The following is a 22,583-nucleotide window of genomic DNA, read 5'->3' on the forward strand; positions in this document are numbered from 1 at the left end:
AAATTAATGTAAGGAAGGGGAACAAAGTTCTCATTTCCCCCATGATCACTCCTTTAAAGCTGTTTTGAAATATCAAACATCAAATTCTTTCCCCCCAAAAAAGATACTCTGTTTGTGTGCTTTTTGGTTTGTGTGTATGTGTGTCCGTGTGTCTATGTGTGTGCGTCTGTGTGTATACATGTCTCTGTGTGTGTGCATGTGCACCCCTACACCCATCTGCAGAATTGCCCTAGAAGTTACCTACAGCTAATCCAGTGCTGAAGGTACTCCCTGTCCTGCGGGTTGCTATGAGGAGTGACTAGACAAACATGTTAGACAGAACTTAGCACAGTGACCGCTAAAGATGGCTATTTCCATAGGGAACCTCCTCTACTCTGGCTGGCTGTTTGCCCTTGAGGGGTCCTCTTAACAAACGAACCCCTGCCTCCTGCCTGCCCCTCACTCCCATCCTTGGGCAGGAGGAGGGCCTCACCTGAGGGATTAGCTGGGGCAGGGAGGGACAGGGTCTGGGTGCTCAGCCCACTCTGCTCTTCTTTCTCCTTGCTCTGCCAGGCCACAAGAAGGACACACTCTATGCCCTCCTTGCAGCAGGATTACAGGCAGACCCAGGCAGGGAGAGAACTGTGGTGGTCCAGCTGTGCCAGTAAGGGCTGGGAGGACCTGCCTGACTGTGGCCGCAGCAAGCTCATTTGGCTCTTTACCCAAGCCACACTCACAGTATCAATTTTATCAGTGACATAGGTGATATATTCATTTCTAATGGTCTGACTCATGAGTACAAGCCCATTAGCCTTTGTGTAAATTTTAACAAGCACCCGCAACCTCCACCACCACCATGAGTGAACACAGCCCAATAGACACTTGGCTTCACAAGAGGATGGCACCTCTTTGGGAAGAAAGAGATGTCACTCTGCCCAGGACAGGGCTCCCAGCTTGATGAAGGGAATGAGCAGTGCTCCCTGGAGCAGGCGCAGTGCCCAAACCACATGGTTGTGTACAGCAGTCCTCCTGGAATCAGGGGTATAATTTAATGGGCCTTCTAAAACCCTAATAATGCTTATTTTCCTTTATAATGATAGTGATACTAATAAAGAAGTATAGCCAGAAGGTGTCACAAGCCCACACAGCCCCACGGCTGTGGCAAATGGACAGCACAATGAACATCAAACGATACTGTCAGGCTTTTGTGACTAAGCATAAATTCCTAAAATGACAAGGCATTATTTTCAGTAAATTCTAATTACTAACATTAGCAAAATGTATTTAAACAGACCACACACAGCTGCAGGCTCTGAGAGAAGGCTGGAGGTGCTGGGTCTGTACTGGGGGCATCCCAACACCATCAGCCAAGGATCCTGGCATCCGAAGGTCACCTGGGCCAGTGACTCACCTCCGCAGGTCTCCTGTATTCGTACCACATCACCAATCTGCAGGGAGAGCTGGAGGGTTCCACTCCCTTGGAAGTTGTATATGGCTGTGAAATGGAAGAGAGAGGCAGCCTGATGAGACCTCTGGATACCAAGAATCCTGCTCCTTCCTGCTCTCCCTGCCTTCAGCTTATCTGACAGCCATGCAGCCCACAGGAGCTAAACAAAACCAGTGGAGAAACTATTACAGGAGTCAACGCAGGCCCAGCCTGTCTCCTGAAGGCCTCCACTCATAAACTTAACTTGACCTCTCCCTAGCACAGGTTCTGCACTCCAGTCTGAGTGACAAAAAGGGTGTTTGTATCATCTACCATGGGTAGATTCCTTACTGTGCACCAGACATGTGCTCAGTGAATCTTCTCATTCCACTCTCACATCAACCCTGTGAGTTAAAAACTGTGATCCCATTTACAGATGAGGAAACGGAGGTGCTGAGTGGTTAAACAATTTGGCCAAAGTCATTAGGTTAGGAAGTGATGGGAAAATCAGTATCTAACCTCCATATTTTCAACTGCTATGATGGTCTACTTGCTGCTCCCCAGTTACTCCATCCTGGTGACAGCCTAAAATGCCAGTCTCTTCACTACACAAAGGCCATAAAACCTTGATCATCTAAGGAAGCTATATCTTTCTTCTACCCAGCTCTAACCAACTTTTATTCCTCTAACTAAAGATGCCTATTCCTTGGCCTTCATCAAAGCAAATCCTTCAGGCCAGAGTCCTACTTCTTCCAAGAGGTCCTCCCTGGCTTCTCCAGGCCACACTAACCCTCCATTTCCCAAGGGTTGGCAAGACTCACATGAGTAGTTACCATGCAATGGTGTACTCTGCCTTGTCATTGACACTGTCAGTTCCTGGGGAGAATTAGTTGGCTATGAGCATGCCCAGAGTCCCGTCTGTACTGTCAGAGCCTCTGCTAATCCCTTGGAACATGTGATCACATCATACCATTGCAGTGCTCAGGTCCTGCTCAGCGTCACTTGCTAAGTGAGGACCAGAACACACTGCTAACCTAGATTAAGGATGAAGTCTGTTTCCAAGGGCTGAAATGCAACCACCAGCTTGGGATGTCTTCAAGGACAGAAAAGGACACTGTGTGTGGTTTGATTTAAGGAAAGACCCTCAGGAGGATGGACAGTATGATCCTACAAGGTTGTCATCATTCATTCATGTGGCAGATATTCAGTAAGTCCTCTGATGTGCCAGGCACCCACTAGGCACTGATCTTGCTCTTTTTGTGAACATACAAATAAATACAAGGTTACAAAGTATGATACATGTGACAGAGGAAATAAATAGGGTCTGGTAGAGAATAACAGAGGCCATCAGCTTTTGTTGGAGCAGTTAGGAAAGGCCTCCCTGAGCCAATATATGAAGGATTTGAACAAATCAGGAATGGGGACAGCAAGAGGAAGGGCATTTCAGGAAGAGAGCATAACAGGTGCAAAGGCCCTGAGAAAGGAAGACACTTGGCATATTCAGAAAGCATAAAGGAAACTGCCATGGATGGAGTATGATAAGAGAGGAGGGAGTGACACAAGATGAGGATGGAGAGGCAGGGACCAGGTCATGCGGGGCCTCATGATGAGTTTAGACTTTATTCCAAGAGAACGGGAAGCTGGAGGATTTTATTTATTTATTTGGTAATAGCTTTATTGAGATAAAATTTGCCTATTTAAAGTACATAATTCAGTGATTTATTCACAGAGTTGTACAACCATCACCATGATTAATTTTAGAACATTCTTGTCACCTCAAAAAGTCCCACAAGTCCCAAGTGGCTACTAATCCACTGTCTGTCTCTGTAGATTTGCCTATTCTGGACATTTCATATAAATACAATCATACAATATGTGGTCTTTTGTGACTGGCGCCTTTCACTTAGCACAATATTTTTAAGATTCATCCATGCTACGTGACAGTAGCATCTGTCAGTATTTCATTCCTTTCTGTGGTTTTGAATAATATTCCATTATATGGTTAGACCCTCTTTGCTTACACATACTCCAGTGGATGGAAGGCTGAAGGGTGTTAAGCAGAGGAGTGATGTAAATCCATTATGCTTTCAATTGCTCTGGCCGCTGTGTGGAGAGTGGATGGAGGGAGGCAGAGTGGATGTGCAAGAGCCCATGAGGAGGTGGTTACTTTGTCTCTCTAATCCCAGTGGTCTCTGAACCAAGTAGAGACTCACTGCTGATATCCATGTGATCAAAAAGAGCAGAAGGCAGACTGAACTAAATGAGAGGAATCCTGAGTCCTCCTGGTAGTCCTACCATTGACTCAGTTTATTCCTGCTCCCTTTTGTCCTCAGTTTCCTCATGTCAACAAAACAAAATCCACTCAAAACTCCTTCTTAGGGTGGCATCAGCAAAAATGGTGGAGTGCTTGTCCCTCCAAAGCAGCAATAAAAAATCTGGCAAAAACTGTCAGAATCAACTTTATCAGAACTCGGGGAAATATTCAAAAGTTTACAGGAAGCAAGCAAATGCTTAATCAAGAAAAAGGTAACTGAAACCTGGTAAAGCTTTGTGGCATTTTTAATTTATCTTTGTGCCATCCTCTACTCTTCAACTCAGTTGCAGTCTTAAAGATGGTATTCCATGTCCAGTGTGGATTCCTGGGGCTGGAGGGAGCAGAGTGGAACTTGTCCCACCAAAATGTAGTTGACTATTTTGACCTGTCTTTGGCCTCTCTAAAGAACTAAAACCATGAGCTTGCCTTCATTTACCTGGCTTGGGATGTTCTTAGAGCAGAGAAGCTGCTATGCAAATGGTATTTGTCAAAAACATTTAAAGGCAAAAGAGGGGCAGGCTCTGTGGTGTAGTGGTTAAGTTCAGTGTGTTCCACTTTGGCAGCCCAGGTTTGCAGGTTCAGATCCCAGGTGTAGACCTACACCACTCATCAGCCATGCTGTGGCAGTGACCCATACGAAATAGAGAAAGATTGGTACAGATGTTAGCTCAGGGTGAATCTTCCTCAGGAAAAAAAAAAAAATAATAATAATAAATAAAGGCAAAAGAACTATATGCTCCCACATGGGGCAAAGAATATAAGTTGCAGCAAACAATAATCACACCAATAAGCCTGGGAGGAAAGGCTGAGGAGTGAAACGTTTTCGAGAATAAGAGCTTTGAAGAATACTCACAATACCAAGGGATCTAGAAGACCATGCACAGGTTGGACAGATGCTGAGAAAGGATGTGAGAAAGCTCTAAGCTCTCAACTTTAGTTGACCTTCAAGCTCCATGCAGGCAGGAAATGCAGGATAAGGCAGAGTTGTAAATTGCCTGGTTAAGCATTGAAGGTATGCCCCAACACACACACACACAGAGCCCAGTCATAAAGACCAGATTTTTTTCTTTCAATTCCAGACATTTATAGACTTCAGTGACCACATGCAACAAATAATATAGTCTTCACAAAAATACTTTAGAAAAGTCTCTAAAATAAACTACTACAGCCTATATCAAGCAGTGACAACAAACCCTGGCAAGAAGGGAGAATCTGACACCTGAGTTTGCACATTAAAATATTCAAGATCTCCAGTTTTGAACACAAAATTATGAGTCATGTAAATAAACAAGAAAGTATGGCCTATTCAGAGGAAAAAACAAAAAAGAAGAAGAAATTAATAAAAACTGTCCCTGAAGAAGGATAGACATTAGACTTACAAAACAAATACTTTAAATCAATTATCTTAAATATGTTCAAATAGTTAAAGAAAACTATTGACAAAGAACAAAAGGAAACCAGGAGAATAATGTCCCAGAAAATAGAAAATCTCATGAAAGAGATAGAAATTATAAAAAGGAATCAAGTAGAAATTCTGAAGCTGAAAAGTACAATAACGAATGTGAAAAATTCCTTACAGAGGTTCAACAACAGATCTGAGCAGGCAGAAGAAAGAATCAATGACTTTGAAAATAGGTCAGTTGAGATTAGCCAGACCGAAAAGTAGAAAGAAAAAAGAATGAAGAAAAATTAACAGAGCCTAAGAAACCTGTGGGACATTATCAAGCATACCATCATTCACATAATGGGAGTTCCATAATGAGAGGAAAGAGTGAGAAAGGGGTAGAAAGAATATTTGAAGAAATAACGGCCAGAAACTGCCATCTGATGGAAGACATAAATCTACACGCCCGAGAAGCTCAATGAAATCTAAGCAGAATAAACTCAGAGAGATCCCCCACCAAGACATAACAGTTAAATTGTCAAAAACCAAAGACGAAAAGAGAGTCTTAAAAACAGCAAGAGGGAAGCACTCATCATGTACAAAGTATCCTCAATAAGATTAATGCATGATTTCTCTTCAGAAACCACAGTCTAGAAGGCAGTGGGATGACATATTTAAAATGCTGAAAGAAAAATAAGTCTCAACAAAGAATTCCATGTTTCACAAAATGATCCTTCAAAAATGAAGGAGACATTAAGAGAGAAAAATAGGGAGTTCATCACTAATAGACAATTGGAAAGACAAATGCATGAAACAATAATTATATATCTATGATAATGGGCACACAATGTAAAAAGATGTAATGTGTGACAGTAACAACACAAAAGGAGAAAGACAGACTTGTACAGAAACAGAGATTTTGTATAAAATTGAAGCTAGGTTGGTATTAACTCAAACTATATTGTTATAAATGTAAGGTATTATTTGTAAGCCCCAGGTTAACCATCAAGAAAATAACTAAAAAACATAGAGAAAAGTAAATGAGAAGGGAATCAAAATAGTAAATTAGAAAAAAATCAGTTAAACACAAAAGAAAGTAGTAATGAAGAATTTAGGAATAAAAAAAGATGTAAGATATATAGAAAATAGCAAAACGGAAGAAGTAAGTCCTTTCTTATGAGTATTTACTTTAAATGTAAATGGATTAAACCCTCCTGCCAAAAGGTGGAGACTGACAGAAAGGATTAAAAAAAAATTACCCACCATGATCCAACTACGTGTTGTCAAGAGATTCACTTTAAATCTAAAGACACAAATAGGTTCAAAGTGAAATAATGGGAAAAAAATGTTCCGCATACATAGTAACAAAAAGAGGGCTGTGGTGGGTGTACTAATATAAGACAAAATAGACTTTAAGTCAAAAGTTGTTACAAGAGTGAAGAAGGACATTATTTATTGGCAAGAGTGGATACACCAAGAAAATATAGCAATTATAAACAAATGTACACCTAATAACAGAACACCAAAATATATGAAGCAAACAGTGACACAATTAAAAGGAGAAATAGATAGTTCTACAGTAATAATTGAGGACTTCAATACCCTACTATCAATAATGGATAGAACAACTAGGCATAAAATCAATAAGGAAGTGGAGGACACACAGCACTGTAAACAATCAGAGTTAACAGGCATATACAGAACACTCTGCCTTACGACAGCAGAACACACATCTTCTCAAGTGCGCATAGAACAACCTCCAGAATGGTCCATATATTAGGCCACAAACAAGTCTCAATAAATTAAAAAGAGATTGGGATCATACAAAGCATCTTTTCCAAGCACAAAGGAATGAAGCCAGAAATGAACAACAGAAAGAAAACTGGAAAATTCACAAATATGTGTAAATTAAACAACATGCTCTTAAATAACAAATGGGTCAAAGAAGAACCCACAAGGGAAATTAGAAAATATTTTGAGACAAATGGAAATGAAAACACAACCTACTAAAACGTGGATGCAGTGAAAGCAGTGATCACGTCAGCGAAGAGGCCTAGAGAAGAAATGAGATCAAAACCCTCCTCAAACACAAACAAGAGACATTGATAATGCTGCTTCGCTGTGTCACAGAAAAGCATATTCTCAACTGCCCTTTCAGGTTATCATCACAACTACTGCACGAGGTAGAAACTATCCCCATTTTGCAGATGAGGAAACTGAGGTTCAGAGGTTTGAGTGGCTTACCCAAGATGCCCCCTCGCTCGCCTGGTGGTAAATCACAGAGCGAGGACTCAAACCCAGCCCTGTGCCTTGCTCATTCTCTGCACCCATTGCCTCCCCACAACATCTGGATGGCAGGTGCTCAGGGTTAGACCCTGCTTCATGTTTCAGTCTTGCCACATTCTCTGAGCTGCATTCTCTGAGGGAAAAGGAGGAAACTTGCAGGCTATTTAGCCCAAAGACCTATACAAATCAGCCCCTTCACCAACGGACCAACTAGCCTTTGTGGGCATCCAAAGGGATGGAAAGTCTCAATCCTGAGAGACAATACAGCTTGGGAATCAAGAGCCAGTGTCTCTGGAGTCAGACAGATGTGGCTCTTGAGCCCAGTTCTGTCCTTTACCAGCTCTGGCCTCAGCGTGTCCATGGCCACAGTGTGCGATTGTGCAGGCTTTGTCCTGCACCAGGCCACCCAGCCAAGAATACAGCAAGAGCTGGCACCCAACCTGTGATCTACTTGCCAAGGCCTGTGCCCTACCCAGACACTGTGTCCACCAGGGGAGGGGTGTCTTTTTCTAAACCACACAAAGGCACTGTAGGAGTCAGTGGCAGCTTGTTTGAGCAGCAACTTCATCCCCCTGAGCCTCTGCTTCCCCAACTGGGGAACCATGGTCCCTACCTTGCCGGGTTCCTAGGAAGCTCAGCTGAGATTAATGCACAGAAAGGGCTTGACTCTGTCTGAATAAGTGGTAGTCACTTTTCTCCTTATTAGCATTATAACACCTCCTAAAGTAATCCATTCAGAACTCCTTCAGAGCTCTTCTTTATGTCACCTTTAAATCTGCTTCTCTGCAGTGTGCAACCAATGGCACTGTCAGTCAACACTGAATAAAATTAATCCTTTGTCCAAAAGCAAACCTTGAGAGGGCCCTCAGGGGGCTCAGAATTCTCTTCTCCTACATAAACATGGCCTGTTTCTTCATTCCCTCCACAGTTGGGCTGATTTCAAACCCTGTCCCCACACAGGCTGCCAGTGTTTGGACACGCTCCAGCTCGCTGGTGCCCTTACTCTGCAGACTTTCCACTTCCTGCTCCCTCCAGCCCCAGAGATCTGGCTGAGGACGGACATACCTGCCACAAAGCTGGGTAGGGCCCCAGAAGCAACTGAGGTTTCTAACAGAAGAAAACCATGCATAATATGTGTTTGCTTCTGCAACACTAGCAAATTAGGTTTATCAATCAGATATTTGGAGGGCAGGGCAAGACTGTGTTTTGCTCCCTGACTGTCTCCTCTCCTTCTTCCTTAGGAATCTCCTTCTCACCCTCTGCCCAGCTCTGTCACGTGAGAACGTTCCAGTAGATCAGCTTAAAAAGATGTGTTAGACAGATCTTGAAACTTGGTATTCAACAGGAAGGTCTGCATTCCTTCCAAGGACTCACATAGCATGAAAATGAAAGTAACTGGTATTGCTATTTAATTGATACATGTACATCTGTCTCTGCATAAGGGCCCCTGTTCTCAAGGCTCCATTTGGGGAAAAGCACACATTACTGACAAAGGAAGTGGCTTTGCATACCAATACCCAATTCTGTTAAGTTTTCTAAATGACTAACAGGAAACTTTGAACCAGAATGCCACTCTGCTGAAGTTTGATTGCTTATCTACAATCCTCACTTGAGTTGTTTCCGGCCAGTGTAAGAACAGGTCATCTTCTTCCCCATTCCCTGTAGGCCTAGCCACTCTCAACTTCTGAGTGAGGGATGGAAAGGTTAGAAAAACATAAGGAAGACATAAGACAGAGAACAAGTAAAAATTGCTGAAATCATAGGCTGCCCTGCCCAGACCACACCTGCCCACCGAAGATAAACCAGTAAGGAAAGGATTCCCACAGATTCCCATTCCAGCTTCCCCTTCCATATGAGGTCTCCATGCAGTGGAGAATATCGATACTTCCCCATGGAGGACTTGACCTCTCCCTGTATCAAAATACTATACTCAGGAACCAAGGTTGCAGCTGGTTACTAACAAGCCCATCCAAACCAAAATTCTTATGGCCCAAGATCAAAGGGGTGTTTCAAGTACCAGGGCCACCTGGAGTCATTGAACCCAATGAAGACTCTCATGTTGGAAAGCCCAGGTTGGCAAGACAGAGGGAGCAGCCACTTTGAGATAGGTGGGACTTCCAACAACCCTGGAAATCGAATCCACTGACCAGCCACTAATTCTACTTAACATATTGAAGTACCTTGCTCATCAGGAGCCCAAATTGAGAGAAATAGGAAAAAGTAAATACCATTGTTATAGCACATAGCTCACAGACACAACTAGGGTGGGGTCTCTGTGCTTTGTGTAACGTTAAGAGATAAGTACAATGTTTTTCTTGGATTTATAGATGAGGAAACTGAGGCACAGAGAAGAAAAATAACTTATCCACCTAATTAGTTAGTTGATTGATAGATAGATAAAGTCTAGATTCTAACCACTGCACACACTGCTTTCCAAAAAAAAATGGTAAACATTTATTGAGCACATACTATGTACCAAGCACAGATGATTTTTCAACAGATATTCATTTGAGCACCTACTGTGTCCAGGTACTGTTCTGAGTACTGGAGTTGCAGTGATAGATAAGACAAACAAAATCCCTAACATTTTACTTGTATCAGCCTATTTAAGCTTTTAGTGTACCCTTCTAAGGTATTACTCTCCATGCAACATAAGAAACTCAAAGAGAGATTAAGGAACATCCCCATGGCCACATAGCTAGAAAGGGGTATAAAGTGGATTCAAACCCAGATCGGAGTCTAAAATCCTGGCTTCCCTGCTCAACCCACTGCTGATGTCATAATTTATGTTGTGTGTGTGTGTGTGTGTGTATACTATATGTATGTAGATATGTATACATGTATATAGTGTGTTTGTTCATTTCCTGCCTTTCCCTCCAGCCTCAGAGAGGGTAGAGACTAAGTCTGGCTTGTTGACCACTGAATTTTCAGTGCTGAGAACAGCACCTGGCCCACAGCAAAAGTTCAATCAATATTCACTGAGCTTTAATAAACACTTGTTGAACTGAAGGAACATGACCATGAAGGGCAGATGTGCCCCTTGTTCTGGCTAAGTTCTTTCTTGCATTTCTTAAGACTACTTCAAGAGATGCTGACCCACCTTGGCTGCCAATTTTGATTACAGCAATTGAGTGCCCTGTGACCCTTCAGGATGGATTCATACCTCATCTGGGACCCTGCCATTTGCTGACATGTTTGAAAACAAAAGCTTCAGTGAACACCAAGTGTTAATAGAGTTTGGACAAGTAGCCGTATAAGAGGAACAAAAATAATAATGGAGAAAAAGAATGTAATTGCCTGAAGCTCACTTCTCTAGTCCCTGAGCTAGGCTTTGGAGGATCTCCACTCCATGGGGAAACAGAACTAGCCAACAGGTCCACTTTGGATTCAAGTGAAACACACTCATTGAAATGCACAGGCAGTTTGCCTGAAGTCTGGGCAAGGTTTTGACAGCCTTAGCAGGGAGGCAACGTCCTGCCATTGCATCAGGGAGGGCAAATGCAATGACCCTTCAAGCTTCAAGCTTGCAAGGCCAGAGTTTCAAGCTTGAAGCTGCTTCGAGGCCAGAGTTCAAACTCAGTGCAAGTCAGCAATGAACGAGATAAGAGAATCACAGCCAGAGGGAACCAAGGAGGAGGAGGTATTCCTCCACCGAGGAGAGGACAGAGGAATTACAACCTCTACTGAACACTTTCCATGTGCCAGACACTACTCCAAGGGCTTTACCCACAGTCACCTATTTAATCCTTGCCACAATTCTTATGGCGGTTACAATTATTATCATCTCTATTTTATAGATGAGGAAACTGAGGTAGTGTAAGATCAAGTGAATAGCCCAGGGTGACACAGCTAGGAAGGAGCTGAGCCAGGATTTCAGCCTAGGCAAGCTGGCTCCAGAACCTACACCCTCAACCATTGTGTCATACTGCTTCTCACTAATGAATGTGTATCTAGCACCTGCTCTCGCTAGGTACTTTAGGACCCCTACTGGATTCTCATAATAACCTTACAGGTTGTATATCATTGTGCTCAGTTTTTCTTGAGCCAAAGCACATTCCTGGCCAACAAGAGGAAAGTTGGAATTCTCATGATTTCACTGAAACAGTGATTCTAAACTTGGGACAATATCGTCCCCAAGGGAACATTTCTCTTGTCACTGGCGGGGGGCAGGCAGTGCTGCGGCAGTGGGGTGGTAGTGGAGGAGCTCCTAGCATCTAGCTGGTAGAGGTCAAGAATGCTGCTAAACATCCTATAAGGCACAGGACAGATCCATAACAAAGAATTAGCTGGTCCCAAATGTCAATAGTGTCAAGGTTGATAAGTTCTACTCTAAAATATCACACTGGGATTCAGTCTCCTTTCCAGTACTCCTATAGACATACACACAAACACATTCAAGTACACACATTCTCACACTCTCCTACATTCACACACTCACACACTGGAGTTGGAATAGAGGTTTTATGATGAAATCAAGAGCTGATTTCTCAGCCCCTGGCCCTGCAATTCAGGGTGTGTCTGGCCCTCTGCTGGATCCTGCAAAAGGTTAGAAAAGTGGAGTAAGAAGGGATGGCTCCTGCTCTCCTGGAGCTTTTGTACAATCTAGTTGGAGAGACAAAATGAACGCAGAAGAAACAAGAAGCTGTCTTAAAAACAAAGGGCTAAGCTGTGGGCCACAGCAGCTGTAGGCTCTCTCAGAGGAGAGAGATCAAGAAAGGCCCCATGAAGGAAGTGAGACTGGAGGGAGAGGGAGGGGCAGACGGAGGGCAAGGGGAAGAATTGGAGTGAGAGCCCCTGAGGAGGTGGGTGGGGAGGCAAGGCAGTAAGGTCAGGGAGGAGGGAGGGGAAATTAGCTTGACTGTGCACAGTCCCAGTGAGAGATAGCAAGGCCATCTGAATGGAGTCCCAGGGTGAGAACTATGGAGGTTGGTGCAGTGGCCAACTACAGGGGTCCAGGTGTTTGGAGAAGAGTTCAAGAACACCCCATTCACTGCTGTTCTGCTCTCACAAGACCTAGCCACCTGACAGGGAAGGGGGTAGGGGTGAGGCAGGCAAGAAGGGGCCACTCAGTCTATCTGAACCTTAGGAGGCCAACAGAAAGTGAAAAACCTCTAGCCCCTGTCCCCGCTCCATCCATTTACCTACTTGTCCATCCTTCCTTAACCCATCCATCCATCCATCCATCCATCTACTCATCCAACCACCCACCCATTCATCCATCCATCCATCCACTCATCCATCCATCCACTTATCCATCCACCCATTAATCCATCCATCTAATCAACAACTACTAATTGAGCACCTGCCCCATGCCAGGCACTCTGTGCTGGAGAAGAGCAAGAAACATGGTTTTGCTGTCAAGGAGTTTACATTCCATAGAGGAGCCAGATAATTCTACATGAGGCTACAATGAAACATGATGGGGTGATGGCAGGAGCCATAGTAACATGAAGCAAAGGGTGTACCCATTCCTGACCTGTGAAATGGGGGCATTAGTACTAATACTAGTGTTCTTCTCTGCCTCAAGCAAAAAGAAGAAAGAGATTACTATTGGATTATAACCTTCCCGAGAGCAGAGACTGTACTTTTTTCAGCTCTGGGCCCTAAAACCCAGCTCAGGACTATCATTTAGCACAGGCTTATTGAACTTAACCGATTTTGATTGATTATTGATCTGAACAGACTATAAAAATAGTTTTCTTATTCTTGGAAGCTCCCATCTGCAAGAATTCACATCTTGGGCAGAATGCCTTGGCTGCATCTATTGTATTGGTTTACTAAATAGTTACTGAATACTTTCTTCCCGGGTCCTTAACTGGCTTCCATGAATGGGCCTCAATGAAATTGTAAGGCAAAAGTGCACACGTGCACATTTTTGTCGGAAGAGGGTTTATAGCTTCCATTGGATTCCCAAGGGGTCCCATGTTACAAGAATAATTAGCCTCTCTAACCTACCATATTCTTGCTAGTTCCTTGGAGCTGGATGGACTCAAAGTTGAGCCCCAGTAGAGCTCTGCCCTCAGACAATATGCCACCCAATGGGGGAGATGATATGTGGTTAAGTAACCAAAAAACAAGGTGAAAAATGAGGACTTCAATAAAATAGAAGAGGTTTCTTCCAGGGATGAGATGTAAGAAAAGTGCCTGAAAGAGGTTGCATTCCAGGGGACCTTGAAGCTCTCTGTTCCTCAGTTTCCTCACCTATGAAGTGAAGATAAAAGTACCACCTCTTCAGGTGGCTGTGAGGGTTGAACATGATACCACAATGCTTTGTACATGTGCCATGCAATGAGGTAATGTTATTATTTATGACAACGTGGATGACAACATAGATCAAGAGTTTCATGAAGGAAGTACTGAATGCAATTCCATTCTTCCAGCTGCTCAGACCAAAAACCTTGGAGTCACCCTTGACTCCTCTCTCTCTTATACTTACATCCAATCCATGAGGAAAAGTCCGTTTGCTCCACTTACAACACACACATGCAGAATCTAAGCATATCTCACCTCCTCCACTGCCAGCCCCCTGCTATAAGCCACCACCATCTCTTGCTTGGATTACTGTAGCAGCTGCTTTACTGGCCTCCCTGCTCCCACATTTAATTTCCCTCTCTCTATTCACCATAAAACTGCTAGAATGATCCTTCTAAAACAAGATAGATCCTTCTACAACTCTGCTCAAAATCCTGCAATGCCCCACCCTCTCCCATCCAAAGTCAAAGTCCTTCCAACACATACCAGACACTACTCAATACAACCTCCCCTCAGAATTCATTCCCCACTGTTCTGCCCCTTGCTTACTCTCCTCCAGACATACTGGCTTCCCGCACATCAGAGAGCCTTCCGCCTCAGGACCTTTGCATTGGCTGTTTGTTCTACCTGGAACACTCTTTCCTGAGGCAACTCCCTTACTGCCACCACCAGTGAGGCAAGCAGCAAAATCCTACTTCCCAGACAAACCTTCACGGTTCAGCTGGCACCCATTGTGCCCCTCTCCACAGCCCAACATGCCAGTCATGCTGCCTCAGGCCTGGCATTGCCACCACTTAATCCAGCCCAACACTTGCCTGCTCAGCATCTGCTCTGTTCAGACCCTGTGTTGGATCCTGGAGTATCTATGCATGTCACATTGTCCACCTAGGTCTCCTTCCACCATCCTAGTTTAGGCTTTGACCCAAGGGATCATGTGTTGTCAGGGGAACTCTGAGTGTCCTGAAGCAATCTTTGGACAGAGGTATGGAAAGCTGCCCACATTGTCAGTCATATCCCCCTCCAGCCCCAGCTTCTGTGACTGTAGCTTTAAACCAATGCAGAAGCTGAAAGTGTCCTAGTGGGATCAGAGGGGCAAGGGATGACTTTCTCCAAGGAGAACTAAAAACCAAGTAAGACTTAAGAGGCTCATAAACTCAGCTTGATCGCTTTTCAACTCACACCAATTAAAGGAAGTGAGAAGAAAGGAGAAAATACCTAGTAATGGGAAGATTTTTGGTGTCTCTACCCAGATTCCTCTGGAGTTGGGTGGTGATAAGCATTACCATTTCCCATTTGCAGAACATATGCTACAGAATACAGACTGTGGCCCCCATGTGTGATTGACTATTAAATTAAGCTTTAAAAAAAAAAAAAAAGAAGTCCAGTGGTCCAGAAATTAGCAGAATATTATAGTGACTACAAAGCCCGTCTCAAAATACAGCAGCAGTACAAGGATGCTGATCTCAGGAGGAAGCAGAGCTTAGCAAACAGTCTGTCAAGGATCATTCAAACACAAACATTATCTTTGGGGGCAAGATGGCCACTAACTAATGAGGTTCCCATAAGCCTAGGGATTAGGACAATCTCCTTACGTGGACTCAAATAGCCAGCCCAGCAGGCACTCCTAAAGAATACCAAGTTGCTGAAGCATCAGAAAGCAGGAGACCCAGGCACCTAAGAATTGCTTGTAGAAAGGAATTAGATTTCCAATCCATGTGTTTTTGTTGCACCAGACAAATTTCTGGGGACCAGTCCAAAGATATAGTTGGCTCCATAGCAAAGATACATGTATTAAGATCTCTCCAAGAATTTCCTTTGGAATTCTTTTCCCCATTGCTCCTCAAAGGTCTTCTCAGGCCATCTTAGACCTCCCTCGAATATTCTTATTCATGGAACAATTCTCTTTTATTACAATAACATATATCATAATTTGTAATTATAATTGATTTGTTAACAAAGGTCTTTGTCTTCCACACGAGAATGTAAGCTCTAAAAAGGTAGGAACGATATTGACCTAATTCTAGTAATCTCAGTGTCAAGCATAGCGCCTGGCACATAGGAAATGCCTAGCAAATATTTAAGACATCAATGAGTCAAGAAGTCAATGAGTGACTCCTGCACTCTGTCCCTCCTCCTTAAATGTTGCCTTTGGCAACAAAAGCAGTGTAACTAGTTCCTCTGTAGCAGAGTTCTGCCATGCTGTGTTTGGGATGTATGTTTCACTTATGCCTCCTACTCAAAGGAGTCCCCCTCACTGCTCGTGCTAGATGAGTAGCAAGCCTCATCACCCCACCCATAGCCACAGCACACTGGACCATGCAGAGGCAGTATCCTGATCAGAATGGGGCCCATTCTCAGGCTGGTAATGACCTCCGACTTGAGTGGCCTTTCCTAAAAAGATGAGTCAGTCCACTCAGATCTTCTCTCTCAGGATTTTGAACAAATAAATACAGAGAGAAGACTCAGTGGTTGCCTGAACTGCAAAGTCATGCAAAGTTGTGGTAGGTGCATGCTGGGGCCACCATTATGATGTTATGAGAATATCAACGTTATAAAGGAGTGATGGAATTAGGAGCTGGCAAGGATAGAAAGGAGAAGAGAGCTGATATGTTTACAGAAGCTGGAAAGCCATGAGAAGAGAGCCAGAGGTTTCCAGAGCTGCCTCAGTTCAGGCCTTCCCAGAGACCTGCTGCTCATGTTTTCTGGATTTCTGTTTCATTCCCCCTGACCCTTAAAATGTACCACTTTTCCTCCTCCATACACAAACACAGCACATGTCTTTTAATTGAACTAGTTTGAGTGGATTTTGTTTCTTGTAACGAGAGGCTTTGCTGCAAGAGACTCTGGTGCCCATTGCCCACTCCAAATCTGACCAGCCCAGCATGGACCAGCTCTGTCCAGGGTCCTGGGTTGCAACAGCATCACTCACAACCCTGGACCAGGGAGTAGTCTCAGATTCTTCCATATTCCCCAACCGAGATGTGGGAATAACTCCTTCTCTGCTTTTGCAGAGGCTGTTATGGCTTGAAACGTGCCCCTCTCCCCAAACAAAAGATGTGTTAGAGCCCTAACCCTCAATACCTTAGAATGTGACCTTATTTGGAGATAGGATCTTTACAGAGGTAATTAAGTCAAAATGAGGTCATTAGGGTGGGCCCTAATCCAATATGACTGGTGTCCTTATTTAAAGGGAAAATTTGTAGAGAGAGAGAGAGACACACACACACACACACACACAGGGAGCACGCCACGTGAAGATGGAAGCAGAGATCGAGGTGACACTTCTATAAGCCAAAGAACAGCAAAGACTGCCAGCGAACCACCAGGAGCTAAGGGAGAGGTACAGAACAGATTCTCCCTCACAGCCCTCAGAAGGAACCAAGCAAAACGCCCCAACACCACAGCCAGGTACACAACCAGGACTGGAGACAAGGTGCATAGAGAATAGGCTTCTGAGCAAAACCGAAGCCCCCACACAAATCCACCCAGTAGGTCCAGCTTCAGGGCAAACAAACTTTTGTCTACCCTCACCCTCTTACTGAGAACCCCTGCCTCAAAGCTCCCTTTTATAGTCCCTAAGTAGCATACCACAGACCACAGGTCACTCACTATGGACTCAATTGTTGTCCCTTCTACTGTTGCAAATTTCCATGTTGAAGTCCCAACTCCCAGTTTCTCATAATGTAACCATATTTGGAGATCAGGTCTTTAAAGATGTGACCAAAATAAAATAAAGTTGTCAGGTTGGGGCCCTAATCTGATCTGACTGGTGTCCTTACAAGTAGAGGAAGAGACACCAAGGGTGAGCAGGCACAAAGGGAGAACTATGTGAGGACAAAGCAATGAGGAGGTGGCTGTCTGCAAGCAAAGGAGAGAGGTCTCAGGAGAAACCAACCCGCTGGCACCGTGGTCTTGGACTTATAGCCTCCAGAACTGTGAAAAAATAAATTTCTGTTATTTAAGCCACCTGTGGTATTTTGTTCCAGCCTAAGCAAACTAACATGTCATCCCCAATATCCTTCTTTCCCTCCTTCCTTCGGAATGGCACTCCTAACTTTTAGCTGGATGCATGGCTGCCTACATTGTAGACTACATTTCCTAGCTTCCCTTGCAGCTAGGTTTGGTCATGTAATTAGGTTTCAGCCAATAGGATACAAGAGGAACGGTCAAGTGGGCCTTTGGGAAAGTGTCCTTAAAGAAAAGAGTCATGCCCTTCTTGTTCCCTTCATCCTTCTTGCTAGGTGGAAGGTGGACTTGATGGTTGAAGCTTAAGCAGCTGGCTTGGTTCAGGAGACAGGAGCCTTGTTCCAAGGAAGCAGTGCAAGAGACACAATGAGCCACCCTGCCACTTCTTCACGAACAACTTCTGGGCTTTCTATGTGAGAGAGAAATAAACTGCTAGCTTGGTTAAGTCACAATTTTGAAGGTTTTCCATCACCCATAGTCACACTTGATCCTAACTGATACCACTACTCACTCTTTCTACGTCCTCCTTTCCTGCCCTTCCTTCTCTCCTCCAAGGAGGAAACTCTTGTCACTGACAAGAGTCTCAGGCAGAAAGAGTTAAGATAGTAAAGGCCAAAAGTAAAAGTTAATTATAAGTGGGCTTCTGCAGGATTAAATGATCAGGCAGTCAGCAGACAGGTAAATCGTCACCCACTTCTGTTCTTCTATTCTGTGCCCAATCCCTGCCCCATCTGGATTAACCATATTAACTTCTTACAGGTGACACACCTGCTTAGAAACTCCATTGCTCACAGAATGAAGTCCAAACTTAGAAGTTTGGCACTCAAAGCCCTTCACAATCTGGCTGTAATCAACCTCTCCAATATTGTTTTTCACTACAAACATCCACTAAAACCAAAGTGGACTACTTATTGTTTGACTTAAATGCCACACACATTCCAACCTCCTGCCTTTGTCTATGATATTCCTCCTCCCCGATTCCCTCCTAGTATGGTGCAAAGGGCCTGAGGTCTGAAGGCAATTGAATTTAAGGCCCAGCCCAACAACTTCCAAATTATGTGAACTCTGAGCCTTGGTTTCTTCATCTACAAAATGACAATAATCATACACTGCCTCACATAGATGTTCTGAAGCTAGAAAAGATGTTGCATGAGAATGGGTCTTGTAAATCATAAAACACTACACTCTTGTAAGGCAGGACTGTCCTGAGCCTGGCATTAGGGTGCATTAGAGAGACCAGTGTCTCTCTTGGCTCTGCAACTATTAGGTAACCCCCTTGACCTCAGTCACTAACTTTCATTGAGCCAGTGACATTACTAAGTGCTTTTCATACATCACCCCATTCAATTTTCACAACAATATCATAAGACCAACATTATCATTATTACCCCCATTGTATAGATGAGGAAACAGGCCTAGGTTTGAACTCAGTTCGGGCTTGACAGCCCAAGCTTCTAACCTTACAAATATTTCCTGAAGGGCAGAGGCCGCACCTTTTCTTACTTCGTAGCCACACCGTCTTGTCAGTGGAAACTCCTACCCACTTCTACCTGAGAGTCCTTTCTGGAACTCTATTGGATCACATGTTAAGGCTCATCAAGGAAAGAAGAATAACCCGGCCAGGGATCTACATGAGGGTCACCCTGTCTGCCCATTAGACAGCAAGATGAGCAAGAAATCAAGTGGTACTGGTGATGAAGCAGCCTCCTGTTAAGCTAGCCCCCCTAGAAACAGACACCAGCAGCCCTTGTCAATTAGACCAGAGGAAGGCTGGCTAAATGTCACCCACACTGAAGAGGGAACCAAGCGGGAAGCAAAGGTCAGGTTCTCCTCGTGTTAGGCCTGGCTGGGACTCCAGAGATATTCTAACAACCTTCCAATCCTTTACATGTCTCTACCTCTTTATCTTCTTCCAAGCCCCCATACTCATTATCTCACATGCTCTTCATAAAAGAATACTTTGAGGTAGAATTTGAAATACCTAGAAATACAGTGAGAACACTAGTACACAGATCTGTCGGCAAATAGTGATGGTGTCAGAACTAGAACCTAGACTCCTTACTTTCAGGCCACTGTTCCTTCTGTTGGATAATCTAGTCCCTGGACTCATCATAACATAAGCCTTTCCTTTCCATCTACCAGAGCCTGCAGATGGGGTTGGAGATTACCTTCCTTAGTTCTGACATTCATCTGCAGAGAAAGAGATCCCTTTGATGAGAAGGCACCTACCGAGTGCTCTCTGGCTCCCTAGAGGGTCATAGATGTTCTGAACACTCATAAAAGAGAATTTTCATAAGTAGGCATGAAAAACGTCAGCTATACCATCAGGTCAAGAAGCCCCCAGGCCTGAGGCCTAACAGAGTTCCCGTTCCTGAGCATAGAGGTGGGACTTCCTCTGCTAGGGAGGGTGAGAACCCTATTCCATCTTGTAGCCCCCGTCCATCCTGTGATGTCATGTCCTCAGCTGGGCCCCCATGCAGAGGATAAAGTCTAAAAATAATAATTGATAATGCTTAGCGGGGATTACTTTGTACAATTATCATTCTAGGCACTTTATGTGGATTAACTCACATAGTCCTCCCACAACCCTGGGAAGCAGGTGCTGTTATAATCCCCTTTATACAGACAAGGAAACTGAGGCCTAGAGAGAGTAAGTAACTGTCTAGGTCACAGGGGTGGGAAGTGTTGGAAGCTGAAATCCAAAACAGGCAGTCTGGCACCAGAGCCCATGACCTTCACACCACAGCACAGGGCCTGTCCAGCTGGAACACACTGCAGCCATAGGGACAGAGGGTGGGCCTCTCCTACCACGCTTGGTCTGCCCCATTAGCTGCCGAGTTACCCCAGACAACCAAAATTGCTCCTTGTCTGCCGCCCAGGCACCTTTGCTCTTCTGTCCACCCAGACTCCCTCCACACAGGCTTCAGCACAAATCTGCTCCTGTCCCTTTCTTGCGCAAAAGCCTTCTATTGCTCCCCATTGCATTAGTGGGAAAAGTCTCAATTTCTAAGTCAGGCATTCATACCCTTCCAAAATGTCGTTCCAACTTACTTTGATCATAATCACTCCCTTCAATGGACCCTCCGCTCAAGGCAAAAGGAGCTACCACTCTTCTTTCCTGGATATGTCCTTCATGTCCAGCTTTCATCTCCTGGACCACACGGGTCCCTCCACCTACAATGACCTGTCTCATTCAACAGTCTCCATCTTCCCTCCAGAAGAGTTTCAGGCTGATACCTCCGGCTAGAAGGGCCAGAGTTAAAGAAGATTTGAAGCTAAAAATGGTCCTTACTGAGTCTAGTTCAAACTTCCCATTTTATAGATGAAGAAATTGAGCCCCCTTGAAGGTGTGGATTATTATTTGTTCTCTGGATGGGGACCATTCATCTTAAAACACTCCACAGTGCCTAGAGCCCCGTAAGTGAATGGATAAACGTTGTGCTCTCCAGGGCAATGTTTCTCCATCAGTGGCCTCGGGAGCCCCTGCATCTAATCGTTCTTGGTTCTTGGGTCCTCCAACTTCTGACCTGCTCAATCCCCATTTCTGAGGGTGTTGTCTGGTATCTGCCTGTGTAGTAAGCCATTCAGTGGTTTTTAAATTCACACTTAAGTTTGAAAACCACAGTGAGTCTATGAGGATTGCACCACGGATGCCACTTAGTAGAAAGAGTCCCAGCACCTGAAGCCTCCCTTCCCCCAGCCACCACTTCCGCCCTGAGCTCAGGCAGAGGCCTCTGGGAGCTTAGATGGCTGAAGCTGAAGAGGCTTACTTCTTAGATATCCCCAGATGACCTGGTAGGAGCCTTTCTCCCCAGAGCCCTCCAGGGGTCTGAGTGAAGGATCCTGCCCTCCAGCCTCACACCCCAAGCCTGCACAGCCCTCTGGATGCTCTACCAAATCAGGGGTCATGTGACTCAGGAGGAACAGGCAGGGGAAGCAGGCAGAGGAGTGTTGCTTTGGACAGAGGTGGAAGGAGACATGCTGGGCCGGGCCAGGGGAGAGAGCGGTGCTCCATGAGGCCAAGGCTCCAGATGGGGAGATGGAGTCTGTTCCTTGAAACACTGGGAGCCTGGCACACAGAGCCAGGTTGCCAAGGGCTCCGCTAGACCCCATCTAGGATATGAATAAGTGTTCAGGACAGATGGCTCCCGCGGTGGGCGGGAAAAGGTGGGAGCTGGGCGCATCCCGCTGGGCGGGGTGCCCACCTTCCTCTCACTCTGCCTCCTCTTCCCCCCCGCAGCTGGCCCCGCAGCAGGCTGAGGGAGCCACGGTACCCTGGGACCTTGAGTTAGCGCTCCCTGCCCGCGCCGCCGGCTTCCGCAGCATCTTCCTGCGTGCGGTTCTCCGCCACCTGTCCTTTGCCTGCTGCAGACCCCGTGCCCACACCTACCGACGCCTTGCCGCTCCTTGTCAGTTTTGCGCCAGGGGGTCATGGCTGGGCTGGGGGGCCTGCGGGCGCTTCTCGTCGTCCTGTGGGGAAGCAGCCAGGGGGTGGCTCGGCGCTCTGCCGGGCCCCACTTCCTTCCTCTTTTCAAACTCCATCTCAGGACCCGCCCTCTCCTCCTCTGGGCGCCCCGCTCCTCCTCCTCCCTCCTCTGGGCAGGGACACAGTAGAAGTGGCTAGAAGGCCAGAAAGCCCTCGCAAAGCTTGGAAGCCACCCCTCAACTTGTCTCCTCCCCAGGCAGGTGCCCAGAGACCAAGCAGGTACTTGGGGCCACCCAGGCCACCACCACAAGAGCAGGAAGTTCCCTGATAGCTAAGCATAGTGACTGAACAGAATCGCTCCCCCCACTTTACCTCCCAGCGCGAGCTTTGGTGTCAGATGTGGGTTCAAATCCAGGGTCTGTTGCTTATCAGCTGTGCAACTAGGACAAATGATTTTTCTAAGCTTCCATTTACTCATCTGTAAAACGGGATATCAGTACCTACTTCATATGATTATTGTGAGAATTAGAGAAGACAATGCATGCAGCAG

The 22,583-nt window shown here is 45.2% G+C and overlaps 1 protein-coding gene across 1 annotated transcript in view; it reads right to left on the reverse strand.

Moving 5' to 3' along the window:
• The window catches only part of DOCK2 (dedicator of cytokinesis 2), a 406,061-nt gene extending 383,728 nt beyond the window's left edge, over positions 1–22,333 (reverse strand). The window contains exons 1-2 of the mRNA XM_014850884.3: positions 21,998–22,333; positions 1,391–1,474 (exon numbers count right to left, since the gene is read on the reverse strand). Of these exons, the coding sequence (XP_014706370.1) occupies positions 1,391–1,474; positions 21,998–22,040 (127 nt within the window). The 5' untranslated portion in view covers positions 22,041–22,333. The remainder of the gene's footprint in view (positions 1–1,390; positions 1,475–21,997) is intronic.
• Between the last annotated feature and the right edge of the window lie 250 nt (positions 22,334–22,583).

Source organism: Equus asinus, chromosome 9 (assembly GCF_041296235.1).
Source record: "Equus asinus isolate D_3611 breed Donkey chromosome 9, EquAss-T2T_v2, whole genome shotgun sequence".
Lineage (NCBI taxonomy): Eukaryota > Metazoa > Chordata > Mammalia > Perissodactyla > Equidae > Equus > Equus asinus.